This window comes from Mizuhopecten yessoensis, unplaced genomic scaffold, assembly GCF_002113885.1.
Source record: "Mizuhopecten yessoensis strain PY_sf001 unplaced genomic scaffold, ASM211388v2 scaffold10447, whole genome shotgun sequence".
In the NCBI taxonomy this organism is placed as follows: Eukaryota; Metazoa; Mollusca; class Bivalvia; order Pectinida; family Pectinidae; genus Mizuhopecten; species Mizuhopecten yessoensis.
In genome coordinates, this window is record NW_018408551.1 from 1,321,809 (window position 1) to 1,344,681 (window position 22,873).

Genomic DNA, 22,873 nt, shown 5'->3' on the forward strand with positions numbered 1-22,873 from the left:
AGTAGGACAAGTTGTGACATATCATTAGGTATCCCCACTGATCTTGCCTTATTAGTAAAATATGTATTCTTTCTTACACCCAACCCTAAGAGGTAGGGGACCCTCTTATCATATTCATTGTTTTCAACATATCACTGAACTATAATCAAACTATTGCATTGTTTTGCCTATCCTTCACTCTTACATACCTTGCGTGGATGTGTTAAGTAAAATCTCAGTATAATGTTGTTGTTTTTTTAATGCTGTTGGATCTCTCTCTTATTTATATCATAAAACCTGGTTACAATGATAACAAATTCCACACATTAGCATATATTTACTGAAGCTAATTATATCATTGAGATATTTTTAATAAATGAAAAAGGTCATTCTTAAGGGTAAATGCTACAACTGATTTTTGTTGGAGTTATCTCCCTTACACATTAAAATACACACCATCACTCAAAATCTGTGAGATATCTACTTCCTATTTGAATTCAATTTGACATCAGCACCAGGTAAATGTACATTATCTACTTGGTTAAATCAACCTACCAGCCTGATTGGTAGTGATCCTAGGGAACACAGAATTCTGCTTGATTCCTGCGATGGCTACCACTTGAAAGTTATACATCGTGAAGGGCAACAAATTATCAAATGTGACTGAATGGCTATCTCTTGTCACTGCCAGACTGTGAATTCCGCAGGGATCTTTGTCACGGAAACACACCACCATGAAACTGTCCACGTGACCCTCAGGCTTGTGGATGGTAAGTGTTATTTCTGACGATGTGGCGGTCTGGGTTACATGGGGCTGATTTGGCACTGTAGAGAGAAATTTTGATTATTATTTCAAACAGATATGTATAAAAACTGATGAAACAGAAAATACATATTGCCCAATAAGCTTTGTCACACAGAATGGTTTAGGATAAAGTAAGGAATTTCATACTGTATGGGATCAATAAAATACTTTTCTAATTAAAGAAATTACAGGCTTAAATTACATACATGATAGGATCAGACATCGTCACAGTAGATGTAATCTGTATATATAATGCTAACATGCTACATAGAATATGTCTGTATCTCATTGCACTCATACCACCCTAAAGGCAATAAAAACACTGTTCAATCCCTACATAATGATTCCATCATACGAAATATTGAAATAGTGGAAGAAATGGAAATCTAAACACTGATGTACAGATACTTATAGATGATTTATTATTGAAAAGTTTTGCCTGTCTAGAGCAGCTGTCATGAGCCGTTATCAAACATGTACATTCTTTAGAGTTTCCAGACTGTACCTGTCTGTAAATAGACCGTACCTGTCTGTAAATAGACCGTACCTGTCTGTAAATAGACCGTATTCGTCTGTAAATAGGCTGTACCTGTCTGTAAATACTGAACCTGTCTGTAAATAGACTGTACCTGTCTATAAATAGACTGTATCTGTCTGTAAATAGACCATAACTGTTTGTAAATAGACCGTACCTGTCTGTAAATAGATGTATTGTGGGTCACTGATCTGATCTTCGGCCACACTGACCACCTTCACACTATACACTGTCCCCCCTGACAGACTAGTAAACGCCACTTTCCTGTCCGTATCCACCCTGTCTTTCTGTATTGCTGACTGCCCACTTTCATTGGTCAAGTAGAACAGGTAATGGTCAAAATAATTGGATGTATCTGTGTACTGGACAGAAATAGTGTCGGTAGCATTTGCTTCTTCTGACAGTATGGTCAGGCATTCAGGTTCTGCATAAAAGACACAATAAAATAGGCTTATCAGAGTTCTACAAATGTCACATGAATGGCTGACAACAAGATCTTATTGGTAAGTGATGCCTTACAAATCATACAAAACATAAATATACTCAAATGATGACTAACATTATAATGTAAAGTACAAACTATTCATACATAATTTTTTTTTAGGAAAAATGTACCGTGTAATTTTATCATACTAAATGATAATATTTTGCTATTATATAAATATCACATTCATGAAAGGGCGATATTGCATATTTTCACCCCAAGGAAGCATTGTTGACCGAGGCGAAGCCGAGGTCAACAATGCTTTCCGAGGGGTGAAAATATGCAATATCGCCCTCTCATGAATGTGATTTTTATTTTATTATACCGAGTGTCATGTTTAGGTGTTTCACCACTTCACCATTTTTAAAGGTCCTTGTGTTGATTTGACATAAACCAAGACTTCATCTCAACAGTTGTCGAATGAACCAACCATGAATGTGATTTGATAACACCCTGGCACTGGGACGAACCGTGCACGCATACGTTTGGCGCATGTAACAATTTTTGGAATAACACCCCGGCACTGGGACGAACCGTGCATGCACACGTTTGGCGCATGTGATATTTTTTGGAATGTCACCCTGTCTTCTTTATCTTTGTAAAACGAGCAAGTAACATTGAAAATGTTCACATCTTTCTCAACCAATCAGATTACTAGATTTTAACAGAAGGTATAATAATAGGGAATAGTCATGATATAAACATTTTGAGCCAGTTACCTGTACGAAACAGCACATGCATGATGCCCAATTACCGGTGTAAGTTACTCTGAATGTACGCTATGTATATCTGCTGTAAAGTCAATTCAGGATCATGAGAAATTTTAAATCTTATAACGGTATACTGACAGTGATTTTCCTTTTCAAGACAATTTATATTAAATCTGAGAACCATTTAGCGGCGAGGATGTCCCAGATCATGAGGATTTATATTCAGTCTAAGGGCCACTTTTAGACAAAATTGTCTCAGATCATAAAAATCTTAACAAAATTTGAGGACTGCTGACAGTAGCAATTCTAGAATTTAGAGTAAAACTGAGTACAACTTACGGACAGTAGCAATTCTGAGAATTTACAGTAAAACTGAGTACAACTTACACTGACAGTAGCATTTCTGAAAATTTACAGTAAAACTGAGTACAACTTACTGACAGAAGCATTTCTGCGAATTTACAGTAAAACTGAGTACAACTTCCTGACAGTAGCATTTCTGAAAATTTACAGGAAAACTGAGTACAACTTACGGACAGTAGCATTTCTGGGAATTTACAGTAAAACTGAGTTCAACTTACGGACAGTAGCATTTCTGAGAATTTACAGTAAAACTGAGCACAACTTACTGACAGTAGCATTTCTGAAAGTTTACAGTAAAACTGAGTACAACTTACTGACAGAAGCATTTCTGCGAATTTACAGTAAAACTGAGCACAACTTACGGACAGTAGCATTTCTGAGAATTTACAGTAGCGAGTAAAACTGAGTACAACTTACTGACAGTAGCATTTCTGAGAATTTACAGTAAAACTGAGTACAACTTACGGACAGTAGCATTTCTGAGAATTTCTTCTGAGTAGGCATCATTGGTACTACTTTTCAATGTGATCTTGTAAGTTTCGCCAGAGGTCAAATTTCCAAGGACAAGGTTAAGGTCTTCTACTGTGTCATTGGGATGAGGGATGGTCATTGTTTGAACAAAACTGGACCGGTAGCTCTGGTAGTCAAGTTTGTACTCCTCAATGAATGTGGCACTTCTGTTATACGACCATGACAGTGACAGGGTACTCTCTGTTGTCAAGGACGTGTTGATTAGGAGATCAGTGGGTGCAAGAGGAGCTAGGAAAAGAAATGAATTAAAAATGTAATCATTTATTCTCACATTTATTACAGGTTCATCAAATGTCAATCTATAGCTAGTATAAGTAATTTCTACCTCATTCTCAAAATCCTCTTGTTTTCAAAATTGGAATTCCATATTTTTTTCCCCCATTTCAAAGCCAAAATGGGCTAGTATTGTCTTAGAGTGGCGTGTGAACTTGATACTTACGAATCTGAACAGAAACATTTCTATGAGGACTCATTTCTCCATAGCTGCCAGCGATAACTAACATGTCATAGCGTTCCCCGGGGAACAGCCCTGTCACCTGGAGTTCTGTGTTATTGGACAGTGTCTGGTCCCAACTTGGGTTGGCCCCTGTGATTGTGCCCCTGTACAAAACATAGTAGTGATCCTGAGTGCTCTCTGGATCCGGTGTCCACAGGAGTTTTACATCTCGACCAATCAGGACAGCCATGAGAGTCAGGACAGGCTTCGGCTCTGTTTAAGTTACAGGGTTAAAGATAAAATCATTATATGACGATCTAATATAGAACTGAACATAGCAGCTCAGCTCATTTCTATTCTATATACCTAACCACACAAACCATATAGTCAAACTTTGCTATAATCAAGTTGAATTTTCAAATACTATGTACCTGTTTATATCAAGTTACTTTTTCAATCCCATCTCAGTTATTTGATACACTGTATATAACATATGCTTTTTATCTTCAAGCGATTCAGTCAGGTACAAGCAATCAATTGACAGTAACGTTGACATATTATAGACAGAATGTGATATCAAGTAGAAAACAGCCCGCTTGGTAATTTTGTGTGGTAATAATAGCAAGATGCTCTTAAAAGACAGGAATCACTGTATTCAAGCTGTGTACCTGTACTGAGGTAATGAGCATGCATGACTTCAATGTTATAGCTTATAATCCGACACCAAACACTCATTCATTTTACCAAATCACTTCAGTTTACATCACTTTTTCCTCTACTATAAGCAGAACCACCATCACTCCAAAAAGAACAATAACTCACCTTTCTTTTGAGTTTACAAAAATTCCTTTGTATACAAGGAATAAAATTATTTTTAAAATGTATCCACTGAACTAACATTGGAAACCACATTTCAATTCTCTTATATATAATGGCTGATTTATCTGGGTTTTTTTCTTCACAATGATGAGTTTCATAAAGCAATTTACAAAAATTCCTTTGTATACAAGGAATAAAATTCAGACATAAAATGAAATAATGAGATAAACTTTTCCATTCTGAATACCTATCTGGTTGTTTGCAGGGCGGGACAAAGGAAGTGAGCACAAACAGCTTTATTTTGCAGGTGTATTAATTTGCACCTAGCTCTAGATCTTTTCTACTAACCATGCAGGCATGAACCAATCACACATTATATAATTATATCATTAAAAAGAAGTGATTTGAAGAAAGAGATGACAAGAGGTCTGTTAAGCTTTGTTAGCTAAAGTAGTACCAGTATTTAGATGTTCTGAGTGAACTCACTTGTTGTTTTAGATGCAGACTCCCAGGTACTATAGGCCGATAGGTTGCCGATGGTTTTAATGGTCCGTATAGAGACTTGGTACATGTATCCTGCAGACAAGTTGTACAGTGTTTCACTGTAGTCTAACTGTCCCTCAACATCGGGTATTAGTGGCAGGGAGGCATTCTCCATCTGATAAATTGTCTGGTATACTACCTACAGAACAAACAGATAAATGTCATGGAAATGTTATTAATGTCCCTTTCTGCATACCCCAGATCTGCTAAAGTCAATTCTGCATGATACCTGTAAACAATAATTATGACCTCACCTCTTTGTTGATTTCAGCTCTAGTAGCCATGACACAGTGCTAGAGTAAGAATACATACCCCAGATCTGCTAAAGTCAATTCTGCATGATACCTGTAAACAATAATGATGACCTCACCTCTGTGTTGATTTCAGCTCTAGTAGCCATAAGAATACATTAAATTCCTACTTATTTTGTGGATTTTATTTTTTAAATTGAAAAATTAAAACCCTATGAAAAACATCTTTCCAGTATACATTTTTTTTTTAATTTTTTTGTCTTTTTTTTCTCATATTTTTTCTTATTTTTCTTCCAGTTTTTTTTCTCATTTTTACAGTATTAACTTTTACCTCAACAGATGATCCGGAAAACTACAAATTATTACTGGAAAGTGTCTCACAAAATGAAAGTCAATGGCATTATTTATGATTAACTGATGAAAACCATGTGTATAGGTAATTGTGGTTGTGAAGGAGCAATTACGGTACTACCAGTAGGTTTCAAATAAATCAGTGCGTGTCAAATCCCTCCTTATGTTTTCATCATTGACCTTATTCTTTTTGTAAGTTGTAGTCAATTTTCAACATGAACAGGTGTGAATCCAGTATTCAAGCTTGCTCGTTTGAACAGGACATAACCTTTGACCTCCAATGTAAGATTTTTGTAGTGTCAGACTTTACAACCTTGATATACGTAGGAGTGTAGGGGACACGAAGCATACAGTCTGTAGGAACTCACCTCGAAGAAGGACTGTTGATGTGTGTTAGGGACCTGCCACTGGGCGTACAGACTACTCGACGCATGGGAAGACACATTGAGAGATTTCACTGGTAAAGGTTCTGGAACACACACAAATGAAAATGTGACAAAGTTATCTCAGAATACTTAATATTTTATCATTTTTGTGAGTAATTAATCACCAAAAATAACATTAATAGACCAATGCCCATATCCAACATGTGATAATTCTGTCAGAGATATTTTAATTTGTGATTAACTCCCCTTTTCATTAACATGCTAAAACGAAATCTACCTTTGCTATGGTTCTGTTATTCACTATTTTGTTGGTTGATATTTTCTCACAAGGAATAGATCCAGTAAAAATACTCACTGTGCGTAACTATATATAGCAGCATTTTTAAGTCATGAACAATGAAAAAGTAATACACCTAATTCTACAAAAATTGTGATATAAATCTGCAAAACATTGAACCAACAGGTGAACTTATCCATTATGTCTCGTGGTGTACTAGTGTTTCCCATCCATTATGTCTCGTGGTGTACTAGTGTTTTACATTACAATTGTGAGAGTGAGATGGTTTTACAGTTTACCTTATGTCTCATGGTGTACTAGTGTTTCCCATCCATTATGTCTCGTGGTGTACTAGTGTTTTATATTACAATTGTGAGAGTGAGATGGTTTTACAGTTTACCTTTATGTCTCGTGGTGTACTAGTGTTTTACATTAAAATTGTGAGAGTGAGATGAGTTAACAGTTTACCTTCATGTCTCGTGGTGTACTAGTGTTTTACATTAAAATTGTGAGAGTGAGATGGTTTTACAGTTTACCTTTATGTCTCATGGTGTACTAGTGTTTTACACCCATTATGTCTCGTGGTGTACTAGTGTTTTACATTACAATTGTGAGAGTGAGATGGTTTTACAGTTTACCTTTATGTCTCGTGGTGTACTAGTGTTTTACATTGCAATTGTGAGAGTGAGATGAGTTAACAGTTTACCTTTATGTCTCATGGTGTACTAGTGTTTTACATTGCAATTGTGAGAGTGAGATGGTTTTACAGTTTACCTTTATGTCTCGTGGTGTACTAGCTAGTGTTTTACACCCATTATGTCTCGTGGTGAACTAGTGTTTTACACCCAGATTTGCATTACAATTGTGAGAGTGAGATGGTTTTACAGTTTACCTTTATGTCTCGTGGTGTACTAGTGTTTTGCATTACAATTGTGAGAGTGAGATGATTTTACAGTTTTCCTTGATGTTAATTTGATCACAATAAGATATAAAGGTACACGTACTTGTTATTACTGCCACCTCAGCCTCGTCACTACCACTGCTGTTAACAAAGGTCTGTATAGAGATGTTGTACAGCGTGCCAGGATTCAGACCTTCAAAGCTGTGGTGGAGTTGGCCCTGGACCCTAATACAGGTAAGTAATATAAATATTAGGATTGTACCACGATAGTGAAACAGTGTTGTTACAGGTAAGTAATACAACTATTAGGTAAACAACAGATACATCACAATTAGTAGGACTGTAGCATAGCATGACAGTCCTGATATAGGTTAATATATATTATGTTAACAACTAATATGATTGAACTCGTCAGCTTCCCTACTGTATCATGTTCCTTTGATGTGGTTGTCTCCCCTTACAAATGCTTTGCACGTCATTTCAAAATAAATTAAGAGCTGAGCTAACTGTGACCCTCTACAAGAAAAATGAGTTCTGCAGTTTAGCTTTTCTTATATAAATCTATCGGTCAATAAAAAGTAGATCAAAGACATAAAAAAATCCTTCCCTTCTGCTAAAACAGGAAGAAATCCAGTATTGAGAAGCCATGTTAAAATTGACTGAAATCTCTACTTTCTACAAAAGTTTCCAAAAAGTCATGTGTGCTCTTGTTACCCTTGAGAAGATACCTACTCGAATAAGGTGATGGGTGATGTGGTGTCTGCTGGCGAGATATTGAGCTCATACATATCAATCACTGTCCCATCTGGGCGGGGCCATGAAACGTTGACAGTAGAGCTACCCACAAAGTCTATGTACAGCTCCGCAACAGAAGTTGGATCTATCGACAAACATTAAGGTAAAACAGTAAAACATCTAATGAATAATTAAGAAATTCATATGACTTTTCAAACTGACAGGCACTGTAAACACTAACACATATTGTATCGATATAGCTAGAATAAGAAGCTGATACTGCTGACAGGCAATGTATTTCACCAAATGTTAGATACTTTATTGATGGCATGAAAACAAGCAAGAAACACACACATACACCCCTCGAATGTGTGGCCCCTTAGATAATAAGTTAGTTATAACAATTAATAGAGTTACAGAAACTTAAAACTCTACTATTTGTTCCAGCAACAAAATACAGTAGAAGTTACCAACTACTAAAGATTGGCCCCACAAAATAAAAGTTTTATGAAGTATTGGTAAACTTTAAATATTTCTACCAAATAGTTCAACTTTATTCTATCATGTTATCATTAAAATCAGGATTTCTAACATTTAATTTTAGAATTAAGCACCCTGATTTAAATTTCATAAAAATATCATACTTGTGGTGGCCTGAACTTTGACCTCTGAACTTGACACATTGCCACTGAGAGAGGTTACAGTGATGTCGTAGGTCTCGCCTGGGTGTAGTTTGGTAAAGCTGTGCCCTGGCGTAGACACAGTGACTGATACAGGAGACACACTATCCGAAAGTGTGGACTTGGCTGTGACAAAATAGTTCTCCACCATTCCATCCACAGGCCGTTGCCAGGTGACATCGATGACACGACCACTCCTAACGACCGCCGTTACATTGACAGGAGGGTATGGTCCTAGAATGAAGTATATCATTTCAGTCATAATACTGAAGTTATAGTAGTATTCTTTTTGATGCTGTTGCAATGTGAAATCTAAAACTTTCACATATAGTGAAATAGTTTTAATAGAAATAATGACATATCAAGATCAATTCAAAACTATTAATAGCAATGTTAGTACCCTTCAAATTAAGTAGGAGAGAAAGTTTATATTCAGTTTATAATCAACAAATTTTAGTAGACAAAGAAAATTTAAATAGCAATCAAACATTTCTGCAGTCAAGATTTCTTGAATTCCTTACGTGTCCACACAACTCTTTCTGTAGGGTTACTCCTTTTCTGTCCAGCCCCTGACACGACTGTAACCACATACATCTTTCCTGCCACCAGCTTCTCGAATAGGGCAGTGCGCTGATCCACAGTATAGTCCATCCTATAATACAACCAAAGTCAATACTCTCACCAGTCAATGTTTACCATGTCTGTGTCAACAATGAACTGTGATTGTCAACCTTCAATTTTCAAGTTTTCAAAAAACAATTCTCAGAAAAGAGTTCTTTCTTTAATATTGCATATCAGAATCATTATTGGTCATGAACAATTGTTAAAAAGTCCAAATTTCAATGTTGTCTTGTTTTTCAGCTCCACTTGATATAATTTTGTGTACATAGACTTCTTTAACAGAAAAAAGGATTTTTTTCTTTAAATCATGGATATTTGCAATCAAGACATAATATAAGTTGACGACTGTTTGATGATCTGGGGCCGAGCATGGTATATAAATATGAACTTTATTTATTTTACAACAATCATGAAACAAGTCATTTCAACTTCTTTTAATCACTCTTGTTGGCCCCGATGTTAGCGCTGGGGGTCATATAATGTGGTAGGAAACCAATGCCTAGGTGAAAGGTGAGTCATTATCCACTGCGCCACCCAACCCCCCGAGCATGGTAATGTACCATTAAATTAACTGTCCACTTACACTGGGGAGATCGTCTGAGGCTCCTTGGGGGAAATCCTGACCTCGTAGTAACTAACACTACCACTACTAACCGCCTCCCACAAAACCTTGATGGAGTTTTGAGTGATCCCTGCATCTGTGATCTTTATGGGTCCAGATGGGTAGGGATCTGGGGGAAAACAAACAACGAAGTCAAGATGTTATTACATCACATTTCAATAAATAATTGAACATCATTCAATAAATATGACAAAATCATCCATAAAATACAAATATATCAGGTCCATTTAAAACGATGTTAATTACCTACATCAAGTTATTTCTGAACGATTCTAAATATATGTATCAACAAAACATTGGATTTGAAACTTAATGTATTACAACAACTATGTGTACTAGATTATAAACTGTATAATGTGCTTATTTCCCTGTTGTACATTTTTTCATATAATAGAAATATCTTCACATTTCTATTGAAGAAATTCTAGTTTAAAAATTAATTAGAGAAATTTCTGCATCCTCTTTACTTCTTTATCATATTTTAGACATATCTTCACATACTATTAAACTAGCTAAAAATATATATCTAACACTATAAACTGACATGTCAGCATGGGCCCCATCATGTGCCTGATCATAACCCCCTCAGTCTATGCTTAGTATCAGTAACCCTGACCTTAGAAACGTTTGAAATCCCTATTTTACATCTACATATCAGTGTATGTCCATGGGAAATTTCAAAAAGATTAGACTTTTTGATTCCAAGATCCAGTTTTTACCCCCACATTCTATTTTTAGTAACAGTGACATTGACCTTGACCTTAGAAACTTTTTAAATCCTTATTGTACATCTATATATTCAAGTGTATCACCATGTCAAATTTTAAAAAGATTAGGATTTTGGATTACAAGATAATCTCCAGAAACGAAAATGTGAATGGACAGACACACTACAAGGCACCCACATCTCTGATGCATGCAGGGCACTAATGAATCATGAGCGCTATAATTTGGTTTAAAAGTGTGTAGCTCTAAACTGCTTTGATTAATGTTTCCTCTTTTCTTGTTTAGGGTAAGTTTTTTTTTTTTACAGTGTTAAATGACATGACACTTGTATCTCCTGATCAGAGAAGTTACCTAATGGATTTAGTTGGTCATCATACAGAGAAAAGACTTTTAATCAGAATTATATAAGATATAGGATAAACTAGATATTATCTAATTTGTTAAAATTGATTTATTATTTCGACACATAACCTGTCTGATGAGTTAACTTTCAAATATATTACCCACACATGAATGTCTGTTGGTCATGCTTGAAATCAAATATATTCTATGGTATATATCCTAATCAATCAACACTTATTGGATGATGTCCCCTTTATAGACATGCCATACATACATAATCACCACACAAACGTTATCACAACACATACGTTATCACCACACATACGTATCACCACACATATGTTATCACCACACATACGTTATCACCACACATACGTTATTACAACAAATACGTTATCACCACACATACGTTATCACCACACATAAATAATCACCACACATACGTTATCACCACAAATACATTATCACCACACATACGTTATCACCACACATACATAATCACCACACATACGTTATCACCACACATACGTAATCACCACACATACGTTATCACCACACATACGTAATCACCACACATACGTTATCACCACACATACATAATCACCATACATACGTTATCACCACACATACGTTATCACCGCACATACGTTATCACCACACATACATAATCACCATACATATGTTATCACCACACATACGTTATCACCATACATACGTTATCACCACACATACATTATCACCACACATACATAATCACCATACATACGTTATCACCACACATACGTTATCACCCCCATACGTTATCACCACACATACATAACCACCACACATACATTATCACAACACAAACGTTATCACCACACATACGTTATCACCACACAAACGTTATAACCACACATACGTTATCACCATACATACATAATCACCACACATACATTATCACCACATATACGTTATCACCATACATACATAATCACCACACATACGTTATCACAACACATACATTATCACCACACATACATAATCCCCATACATATGTTATCACCACACATACGTTATAACCTCACATACTTAATCACCACACATACGATATCACCACACATACGTTATCACCACACATATGTTATCACCACACATACGTTATCACCACACAAACGTTATAACCACACATACGTTATCACCATACATACATTATCACAACACATACATAATCACCACACATACATTATCACCACATATACGTTATCACCATACATACATAATCACCACACATACGTTATCACAACACATACATTATCACCACACATACATAATCACCATACATATGTTATCACCACACATACGTTATCACCTCACATACTTAATCACCACACATACGTTATCACCACACATACGTTATCACCATACATCCGTTATCACCATACATACGTTATAACCACACAAACGTTATCACCACACATACGTTATCACAACACATACGTTATCACCACACATACATAATCATCACACATACATTATCACCATACATACGTTATCACCACACAAACGTTATCACCACACATACATAATCACCACACATACGTTATCACAACACATACGTTATCACCACACATACGTTATCACCACACATACGTTATCACAACACATACGTTATCACCACACATACGTTATCACCACACATACGTTATCACCACACATACGTTATCACCATACATACGTTATCACCACACATACGTTATCACCACACATACGTTATCACCATACATACGTTATCACCACACATACATATATATATATATATATAAGCACAACTGTCAGAGTGATTACAATTTAATCCTAACACCATTTACCTGTATAGAATATATCGGAGAAAGAGGTACTCTCCTCCCACTGGGATGCCACGGTGGCTGAGATATTGTACGCTGTGCCTCCAGTGAGGTTATTGAGAGTGACGTTGGTCTCTGTTGGAGGGACTGTAAAGTTGTAGAATGAGAGACCATCGATGATGACTTTGAAGAGGAAGAGTTGGTAACTGGATACGGTGGGGGGTACCAGTTGTAGGTACAGATCAGTCGATGAGCTGCCCAGCTCTACAATGTCCATCAAGGGGTCAGGCTCTGTGGGAACATACAAAACGTTTCAACCTTCTGATACAATTATGCTTAAATTATTAAGTGGTATTAATTTATTGTAACTTTCAATTATTTTTGGAACCTAGAACCAACTTCAACCAATGTGATTTCTGAAAATAGTCAAAGCCAACCTTTTCATTGTCCTTTTCATTTTAATAACAAGTTTACAAGAACTGAGACCTTAGAAATAAAATATATTTATATCTTGAAATACAATGAGCTATTCAGTTATACCTCCAGAAATTAAAACCTGACCATTTCAATATACATTTGTATTCAATATACTGCTGATGTTGACAGAAACTTTTATAAATTACACTGATGATGTATATTGGATTACTTGTGCTGTGGTAGGCAGAGTCTGGCTCGCTCCTCCTTACTCCCTTGACAGAGAAGACTTCCAGCAGCAACATCTGGCCGGGGATACCAGGAACACTGGCAACACAGCTGGACCACAACTTGACCTTACAAGTCAAGTTGACCTCTTCTGACTGACCAAAGGACGTATTGTAGGTGGCTGTGAACATCTCATGATCCTGAAAAATCAGGAAAAATAGTAACAACAGATCAATAGAATTGTTTGTAGTATAGCATTATTATTATTAAGGTGAAATGGAAGCATCTCTGTATATTAATACTCTTCAAATTATTCAGAGTTGCCATTCTTGAGGGTTTATAACAGAACATTGCTGGGAACGTAAACTTCTAGTATCTATCCATTTATTGCAAGCATAATCTTATATGTTTTATGTAAATGTTATCTTGGTTAAAGTTAGACATTAACTGTACAGGTGAAAATAAGTACCTGTTATGTGGATTATGGCCTGTTTTCCATCAATTATAATTGGAAAGTCAAACAATTTTTCTAACCGCCCAGTGTAACAGGTTGACCTGTACATGTCCTATCTGACAGGTCCTGCACATGTGTGGGGAACCTGTAAGTTAAGTTGACCTGTATATGTGTGGTACCTATGTGACAGGTTGACCTGTTTAGTTGTGGTGTACCTATGTGACAGGTTGACCTGTTTAGGAGTGGTGTACCTATGTGACAGGTTGACCTGTTTAGGTGTGGTGTACCTATGTGAAAGGTTGACCTGTATATATGTGGTGTACCTGTGTGAAAGGTTGACCTGTATATATGTGGTGTACCTATGTGACAGGTTGACCTGTTTAGGTGTGGTGTACCTATGTGAAAGGTTGACATGTATATATGTGGTGTACCAGTCTGACAGGTTGACCTGTTTAGGTGTGGTGTACCTATGTGAAAGGTTGACCTGTATATATGTGGTGTACCTGTGTGACAGGTTGACCTGTTAAGGTATGGTGTTCCTATGTGAAAGGTTGACCTGTATATATGTGGTGTACCTGTGTGACTGGTTGACCTGTTGCGGTGTGGTGTTCCTATGTGACAGGTTTATCTTTTTAGGTGTGGTGTACCTGTGTGACAGGTTGATCTGTTTAGGTGTGGTGTACCTATGTGACAGGTTGATCTGTTTAGGTGTGATGTACCTGTGTGACAGATTGATGTGTATATGTGTGGTGTACCTATGTGACAGGTTGATCTGTTTAGGTGTGATGTACCTATGTGACAGGTTGACCTGTTTAGGTATGGTATACCTGTGTGACAGATTGATGTGTATATGTGTGGTGTACCTGTGTGACTGGTTGACCTGTTACGGTGTGGTGTTCCTATGTGACAGGTTTATCTTTTTAGGTGTGGTGTACCTGTGTGACAGGTTGACCTGTTTAGGTGTGGTGTACCTATGTGACAGGTTGATCTGTTTAGGTGTGATGTACCTATGTGACAGGTTGATCTGTTTAGGTATGGTATACCTGTGTGACAGGTTGATCTGTTTATGTGTGGTGTACCTGTGTGACAGGTTGATCTGTTTAGGTGTGATGTACCTATGTGACAAGTTGACCTGTTTAGGTGTTGTGTACCTGTGTGACAGGTTGACCTGTATATATGTGGTGTACCTGTGTGACAGGTAGACCTGTATATATGTGGCATATGTTACTGTGTGAAATGTTGATCTTTATATATGTGGTGTATCTGTTTAACAGATAGATCTGTACATGTGTGACATACCTGTGTGCTGTGGATCTCAGTAACCCAGGACATCATTACACTACTGTTGTCCAGCGCTACAACACTTTGTATGATAGGGGACAGCGGCACTGGGGATATAAAATATCTGTGTTACATGCACGTTTACACAGCAAACACATATATGAGTTAGTTACATTATAGTGATGCTACAACAGTAATCATAATGCTGTAATATTGACAGTGACATTTATCATACTCTGTTATTACTGCTAAATAAAACCTCTAGTAGAAAGATCACAAATATATCCAGATAACATCTTCCAACACCATCAGTCTATTCTGTATTTTTCAATTGTTTTCTTTGTAGAGCCATCCAAGCCATTTAAGGTTAATTAGTATATCAGCTTTTACAGGACTTGATCCATGCATAAACCCTATCTCCAACACTTACCTGTACAATCTACCCATAACCCTGTCCTAATACAATCTACCCATAACCCTGTCCTAAATACAATCTACCCATAGCCCCTGTCCTAATACAATCTACCCATAACCCCTGTCCTAATACAATCTTCCCGTAACCCTGTCCTAAATATGTAATCTACCCATAACCCTGTCCTAAATACAATCTAACCATAGCCCCTGTCCTAATACAATCTACCCGTAATCCTGTCCTAATACAATCTACCCATAACCCTGTCCTAATACAATCTACCCATAACCCTGTCCTAAATACAATCTAACCATAGCCCCTGTCCTAATACAATCTACCCATAACCCCTGTCCTAATACAATCTTCCCGTAACCCTGTCCTAAATATGTAATCTACCCATAACCCTGTCCTAAATACAATCTAACCATAGCCCCTGTCCTAATACAATCTACCTGTAACCCTGTCCTAATACAATCTACCCATAACCCTGTCCTAAATATAATCTACCCATAACCCTGACCTAAATACAATCTACCCATAACCCCTGTCCTAATACAATCTACCCGTAACCCTGTCTTAATACAATCTACCCATAACCCTGTCCTAAATATAATCTACCCTTAACCCTGTCCTAAATACAATCTACCCATAACCCTGTCCTAATACAATCTACCCATAACCCCTGTCCTAATACAATCTACCCATAACCCTGTCCTAATAAATCTACTTGTAAACTTATCCTAATACAGTGTACCTGTAGCCATGCATATACATGTAATACAATATACTTGACCTAATAAAATATATCCTTAACATTGACCTTATGAAATCTATAGTTGCTACTGTATCCTTAAATTTGACCAAATACCTTGACATATATATCTTACAAAACTATCCTGTTCAAGTGCATCATTTTCTGTCAGAGTAAATATGGTAATTAATATCAAATCAATATCATAGCAATATTAATCATTATTTTCCTATAACCTAGCTATGTCCAATTAATGACCTTGATGAATGTTAAAACTACCTGTGTTATCTTCAATGAGAGTGGAGAAGTTGCTGGATACGCCCTGACTGGAGGAGACGACGGTGATCGTGTAGACGTGACCCGGGTACACGCCTGTGATGTTATGAAACAGCTCTGTGAGCAGTTCTGACTCGTACACTTCAGAGAAATTGGTGATTCCTGTCAGAAAGACACGGTAGGAGTCCTGGACACTGTCAGGGTCAGGGGTCCAGGAGATGTATAGGTTTTCAGTACCCGCCTCATCTACATTTATACTTGTGGGAGGCAGAGGCTCTGTAAGGTAAAAAGAACTTTAAATACATGCAAACCTAGGTTGTTTATGTTTTAAAGTCATTAGAGTGAAAATTCCTCTTTTTCTTCTTCTTTAAAACCTTTATTGCACACCTTGCATACACAGTTAATTAATCTTATTTCTGTATATTGTTTCATAATTGACAGTCAATAAGTCATGTTTAAATTCTCCAAAAAACTTGGCAATTCAATTTTATATATCATCATGTTTCAAGTAAAAGCATTATAAGTTAGTTGCTCATTCAAAAACTATCATACACAATAGCTACATTGTATACTACACACTTAATGAAAAATTGAACACTTGTGAAAAAGAAATGTTCTACAGTAACCAAGGATTGTTAAGGACAAAAAGGTAAGATGGTGTTATAGCTATATGTATAGTGAGTGAAAGATCTAGACAATGTCATAAAATATTGATAGACTTTCTGTAAAATGGTGAAACAAAACATGTTTACTTGTTGTTTGATTAGCACTGTAGATGGATGTTCCACTACGCAGTATGTTGACCTGGTATGTGACCCCAGGTTGAAGGTCAGTGATGGTTTTCATGACAACCTCTGACCCCAGTGTCCGGTCAACATCCTTATAGGAGATGTTTCCAGCCAGTCCATAGCCGACTGTAAAATTGACATCCCCGTCACTCTCTGTCCAGGTGAGGTCTAACGAGTATTCACCAGGTGTAACATTCACTGCTGGTATCTGTGCTTTGATAAGTAGTGTCTGCAATAGGATGAAAATGAGAGGATAACAGAAAATATATCAGAATATCAGATAACACAGCGTCTGGAGACAGGATAACATTTTGATATGATAGGTGATATAATGGGTGATACTATGGGTGATATGATGGGCGATATAATGGGTGATGTGATGAGTGATGTGATGGGTGATACGATGGGTGATATGATGGGTGATATAATGGGTGATATGATGGGTGATATGATGGGTGATATGATGGGTGATACGATGGGTGATACGATGGGTGATATGATGGGTGATACGATGGGTGATATGATGGGTAATATGATGGGTGATACGATGGGTGATACAATGGGTGATATGATGGGTAATATAATGGGTGATACGATGGATGATATGATGGGTGATATGATGGGTGATATGATGGGTGATACGATGGGTGATATGATGGGTGATATAATGCAAGTATAGGTATGTGTGTACGGATATGTCATCATCATCATAGAGAACAGTACCTGAAGGTCAAATACACTTTACATACAATAATTAACAAATATTTACCCCAAATGTGTACTGTACATGTTACCACACACTCTAATTATATAAGTGTAATGACAGCTTCCCACTTAGCACCAACCCCACCCTAAGGAAGTCCGGTGGCATGTCATTAATTATCACCAACCCTTTTTTTCTGAGGTACATTAAATATTGTAGGTCATGATCAGGTATAGCTATATAGCTACATGTATGTAGAAGCATTTAGTATCAAATTAAAAAAACACTTCCTCCATGAGAACTAAGATGGCATCATTCAGCGCCAATCTTACCTTCCTCCTAGCTAGGGTCAGGGTCAAATGATGTCACTTAGCACATTTATCTATAATATATAGATCAATGCACAACTATATACTGAGATATATGTTATCAGCATATATATCTATAGCTACAAATCTAAGACATACATAATGAAATCAAGCTGAGTGTAGGAATAATTACTCAGTTTTTATTCAGATAGTACAGGTACCTACATGTTTGTCAGAAAAAAAAGCACACCTGTTTTGTTCACTCAATGTAATGTTGCAAAATGAACACCATCGGTTAATATCATGTTCTCTTAATATCATGTTACACCTAATGAGAATTTATGTAAAACTGACTGCATTGTTTAACAAATTTTACCGTAAAATTTTCTGAGCAACTTGCTTTCAATGATTGGTTGCTTCTAACTATTATCCTGCATCATGATATAATACTTTTAAAGCTCATGTAATCGGTGAGGATACATAAAATCTAGCAGAGTGAAGACAAAAGTAGTACATGTGCCTGTGTTTTAATTAGATTTTATCATTTGTTGCTAGGTTTCTTATCACAGGTATATATGCCAAGGCAACGAAAGTACAGGTAAAACTTCAGCACAGGATCTAATTGGTTCAGACCTGTTGCTAGGTTTGTTATCAAAGCAATACAAAACCCGCCTTAAGTTGATCCTTTCTTTCCATTTTCAAAATGACAACAAAGGCCAAAAGGTTAATATACAATGTACATTTTCAGTAACAACCCTCATTTAGGTATTTTTCTGACTATATCATGAAATGGCAAATTCCTTAAGCTGGGAAAATTGACGACCGGTGTATCCTGTTGAACGAGTGTTTTCGTGTGTTTTTTTTATATCTATATCTCATTTAAAAAGTTCCAACTATAAAGTTCTTAAATATTTAAAGATCATCTTTATGCTAAGGCAATTCAGGAAAGGAAAATATGAACTCCTTGCATTAAGGAAGAATATTTATACAATATTTCTTTCTTCAGATTTTATATATAATATACTTTTTTAATATGGGAGAACCTTTCTAAATCTCATTGAGATGTCATGAAACTGCACAGTTATGTTGAACTTTCCTAAATTTGAATTTGAATATGATTGTGAAAGTTCAAGGTAACAACTTAAAATAGAATTTCACCTTTATGTATATGTCAATCAGGAGCAGGCCTGGTAGACCGGTATATATGGGAGAACCTTTCTAAATCTGATTGAGAATTGAGCCCATTACTTTTCCCTAAATAATTGTAGACCATTTTAATAAATAATTTGTTTTTGTACATTTATTGTAATTATATGGCCACTATAATTTCCTTACAAATGTTGTAAGTGAAATGGACTTGCTTGTTAATTAAGAGGTATATGACTGACATGACCTCCAAGTCCAACAGTCTGAGCTGAGTGGGTTTTCTGCATAAGATACATGTATATTGCAGTCATTTACTACACAATTCTAAGCCATCATTTAATAATGTACATGAAACAATTAGGATATAATGAGACTCAGCCTGTGTCTTAGCACGTTTGTTATGTACAACGTACATGTATTAGGGCCACACCTATATGTTCAGGTGTGAAATATTACACCATTTATAGGAAGGAAACAAAGTATTCCGTCTTTACACAATATCAGGTTTGCATATATACTGGTTAATATAAAGAGTTTCCATGGTAACAGTCAAGTCAAAGGTCCATAGTGTATTAATATGATACAAAATCAATTCTTCTGCTATGGTCAATTTTAAGCTATAGGTTTGTTAATGAATTCAAGTAAACCTATATGAGTATACACGTACAAGGTAGTATACCATAGTAAATTGTATCACATATACAGTATCATGAAGCACAAAAGTGAGCAAAGCTAGTTAACATTATATTATATACCAGTCCACCAGGCCTGCTCCTGATTGACATACATAAAGGGGAAATTCTATTTTAAGTTGTACCTTGAACTTTCACAATCATGTTCAAATTCAAATATAGGAAAGTTCAAGATAAATGTGCAGTTTCATGACTATTAACATCTTTCAAAGATTTAATTCAGCATTTATAAATTATATAATTAGAGCATTGACAAAGTGTGCAGTGGTGAAATTCTGTTTTCAGTAACAGTGTCATCCCTGTTTGACCATGATCACAAGTACACTCATATTCAAACTCTTAACCAGATCCTGTCCCAAGGAATTTCTATACAGTTGTATCTATAGGTAAAAATAGACAGTTGTAAAGTTTCATCAAAATCTTTCAGAAATATATTGGTAGTTTAAAACACAGATTACGACAATGAAATACTATTTAAACAATGACCTTGACCTTTGACCAATCATGCAAATATTTATAAACTTCTAAAAGCATGATAAGCAAAAGATTGCAATTGAAGCAAATGTGCAAAAATCAATTATCATCATAAATGATAAATATGCATTCTGGCCCGTGAATTTTAAACCGTTCAAGATATCTTGATCAAACTTGAAGTATACTTGCATCACCCACAGAAGGTGTGAATTGCACTAGAATTAGGTCTCGTGCCCCACTTTATACAGAGTTATGGCCCTTTGTTTATTTTTAATACTGAAGTTTGTCCAGAGCATAAGTTCCATATTATTTCACCTATGTTGACCAATTAAGCTTACAATATTTATGTATCTTGGGAAGGCGGAATCTCTCACACTGAAGAAATTGGGTCTTGTGCCCCACTATATACAGAGTTATGGCCCTTGTTCACAAAAAATAATTTCTAGTTTAATTTTAATTTTGCTCTTATCATGAGTTATATATACACAGTATGTTTCTATCCCATCTTAAGGGGCAGATAACTCTGAAAATTAGATAATCTTATTTGTTCACACTGTTGCAATTAAATCTTTGTCTCCTAGAGCTATTGCCATTTTTGTAATTTTAATTCGTACCTTACAAATACATGTTTTTATGATTTAGTGTTATACAGGATTTCACAGTTGAAATTACGTTTTTGACGGACTGACATGTACATATTTTACTACAATATTTATGCATTAAGTCTACCGCATGTACAGCTTTTGCTGTAACTGTACATGCACAAGGGTCTGATCTATATATATAATGGGTATTGTAGTATATATAGTGACCACAGGGACCTGATAATCTGTTACAGCTATATGATTTTGACCTAAATGGAGGTGTTCAGAGTAATATTACAGGTTTGGGGTTTTTATATCAACTTTCGGTACAATTGCATCCCTAATATGATGGTATTCAAGAATCTGAACACCTCAGTTAATGTCCTAATATAGCTGTAACACATTCTCTGGTCCCTGTGATAGCGTGACTAGCGAGTCTGTTGAAGCCATCATAGCTACATTGTTGTCTATGATTTACTGTCAACATAACTATATTGAGACAATAAGTAGCTGATAGATTTGGTTGTACAATAATTACATGCTGTCTGGGGTTTTGTGTACACCAGTCACCTACACTGTAGCTCTCACACATTTCTATGTAATAAGCTGCAATATCTGTTACTGTAGTACACATACATATGTACCTAAGGACAGGTGACTGTAAAGCCGCTAATATATCACTGATCAATGACAAATTGACAGATCACACAGAGAAATATGGAAGAGATGCAATAATGCTTTCATTCAATGCAGTTATACACTATCATGTATATACATTTCAAGCGTTTACTTAATTTCCTCAACTAGATTTATCATTACATCACAAGCCTTTTTTCCCGTTTCAATAATACAACATTATAGCTATCAAAGCATTATCAACAACTTTTGCATACAGGAAGTACAGAACACACATATCTGAGATGTCACCCTGGAGGCATATCTGGATGAGCTTTGACAGATATATACATGTGGCTATAATGATCACTAGTCTACACACGTAATGTACAGGTCTGGTTTCACTCTGATCCTGGACTGCGCTCACAGCAGTCAAACTTACAGGTGAAACAATAAAATTATTACCTGGTACTTGATGACCATTTCTGGCTGGGGCAGAAACATAAAGATGGCGTATATACAATATCCTGTAAAACACATAAAGCTGTGAACTCCCTGTGTATGCCTCCTGCTACAATATTATTGTACGTGAACATTAAATCTCTGATCATGGTAACATAGCTGAAGCGTGAATTTCCTTACATATTTGTCAATCTGATATTATGCTGATCAAACAAATGAAATATTCAATTTCATTATGGCCTTGGTGTTCAGAAAACAGTAAAAAAAATATAGGGGCACACTTAAAATAATTATCTGTAATAAAATAATGATTTGTAATAAATAATGATTTGTAATAAATAATGATTTGTAATAAAATAATG

General features: G+C 36.0%; 1 protein-coding gene across 5 annotated transcripts in view; it reads right to left on the reverse strand.

The window, feature by feature from the left end:
• LOC110460641 (tyrosine-protein phosphatase 10D-like) overlaps window positions 1–22,873 on the reverse strand; it is a 53,050-nt gene that overhangs the window by 23,512 nt on the left and 6,665 nt on the right. For all 5 annotated transcript variants that reach the window (XR_002464041.1, XM_021513667.1, XM_021513668.1 and 2 more), the window contains exons 2-17: window positions 17,492–17,756; window positions 16,743–17,015; window positions 15,319–15,407; window positions 13,570–13,765; window positions 12,948–13,214; window positions 9,991–10,138; window positions 9,308–9,438; window positions 8,751–9,020; window positions 8,104–8,251; window positions 7,475–7,596; window positions 6,176–6,276; window positions 5,149–5,344; window positions 3,847–4,116; window positions 3,342–3,635; window positions 1,477–1,743; window positions 535–804 (exon numbers count right to left, since the gene is read on the reverse strand). Coding sequence is in view for 4 of the 5 variants with exons in the window: in XM_021513667.1 (XP_021369342.1) it covers window positions 535–804; window positions 1,477–1,743; window positions 3,342–3,635; window positions 3,847–4,116; window positions 5,149–5,344; window positions 6,176–6,276; window positions 7,475–7,596; window positions 8,104–8,251; window positions 8,751–9,020; window positions 9,308–9,438; window positions 9,991–10,138; window positions 12,948–13,214; window positions 13,570–13,765; window positions 15,319–15,407; window positions 16,743–17,015; window positions 17,492–17,756 (3,307 nt within the window). In the remaining variant the exon portion in view is untranslated. The remainder of the gene's footprint in view (window positions 1–534; window positions 805–1,476; window positions 1,744–3,341; window positions 3,636–3,846; window positions 4,117–5,148; window positions 5,345–6,175; window positions 6,277–7,474; window positions 7,597–8,103; window positions 8,252–8,750; window positions 9,021–9,307; window positions 9,439–9,990; window positions 10,139–12,947; window positions 13,215–13,569; window positions 13,766–15,318; window positions 15,408–16,742; window positions 17,016–17,491; window positions 17,757–22,873) is intronic.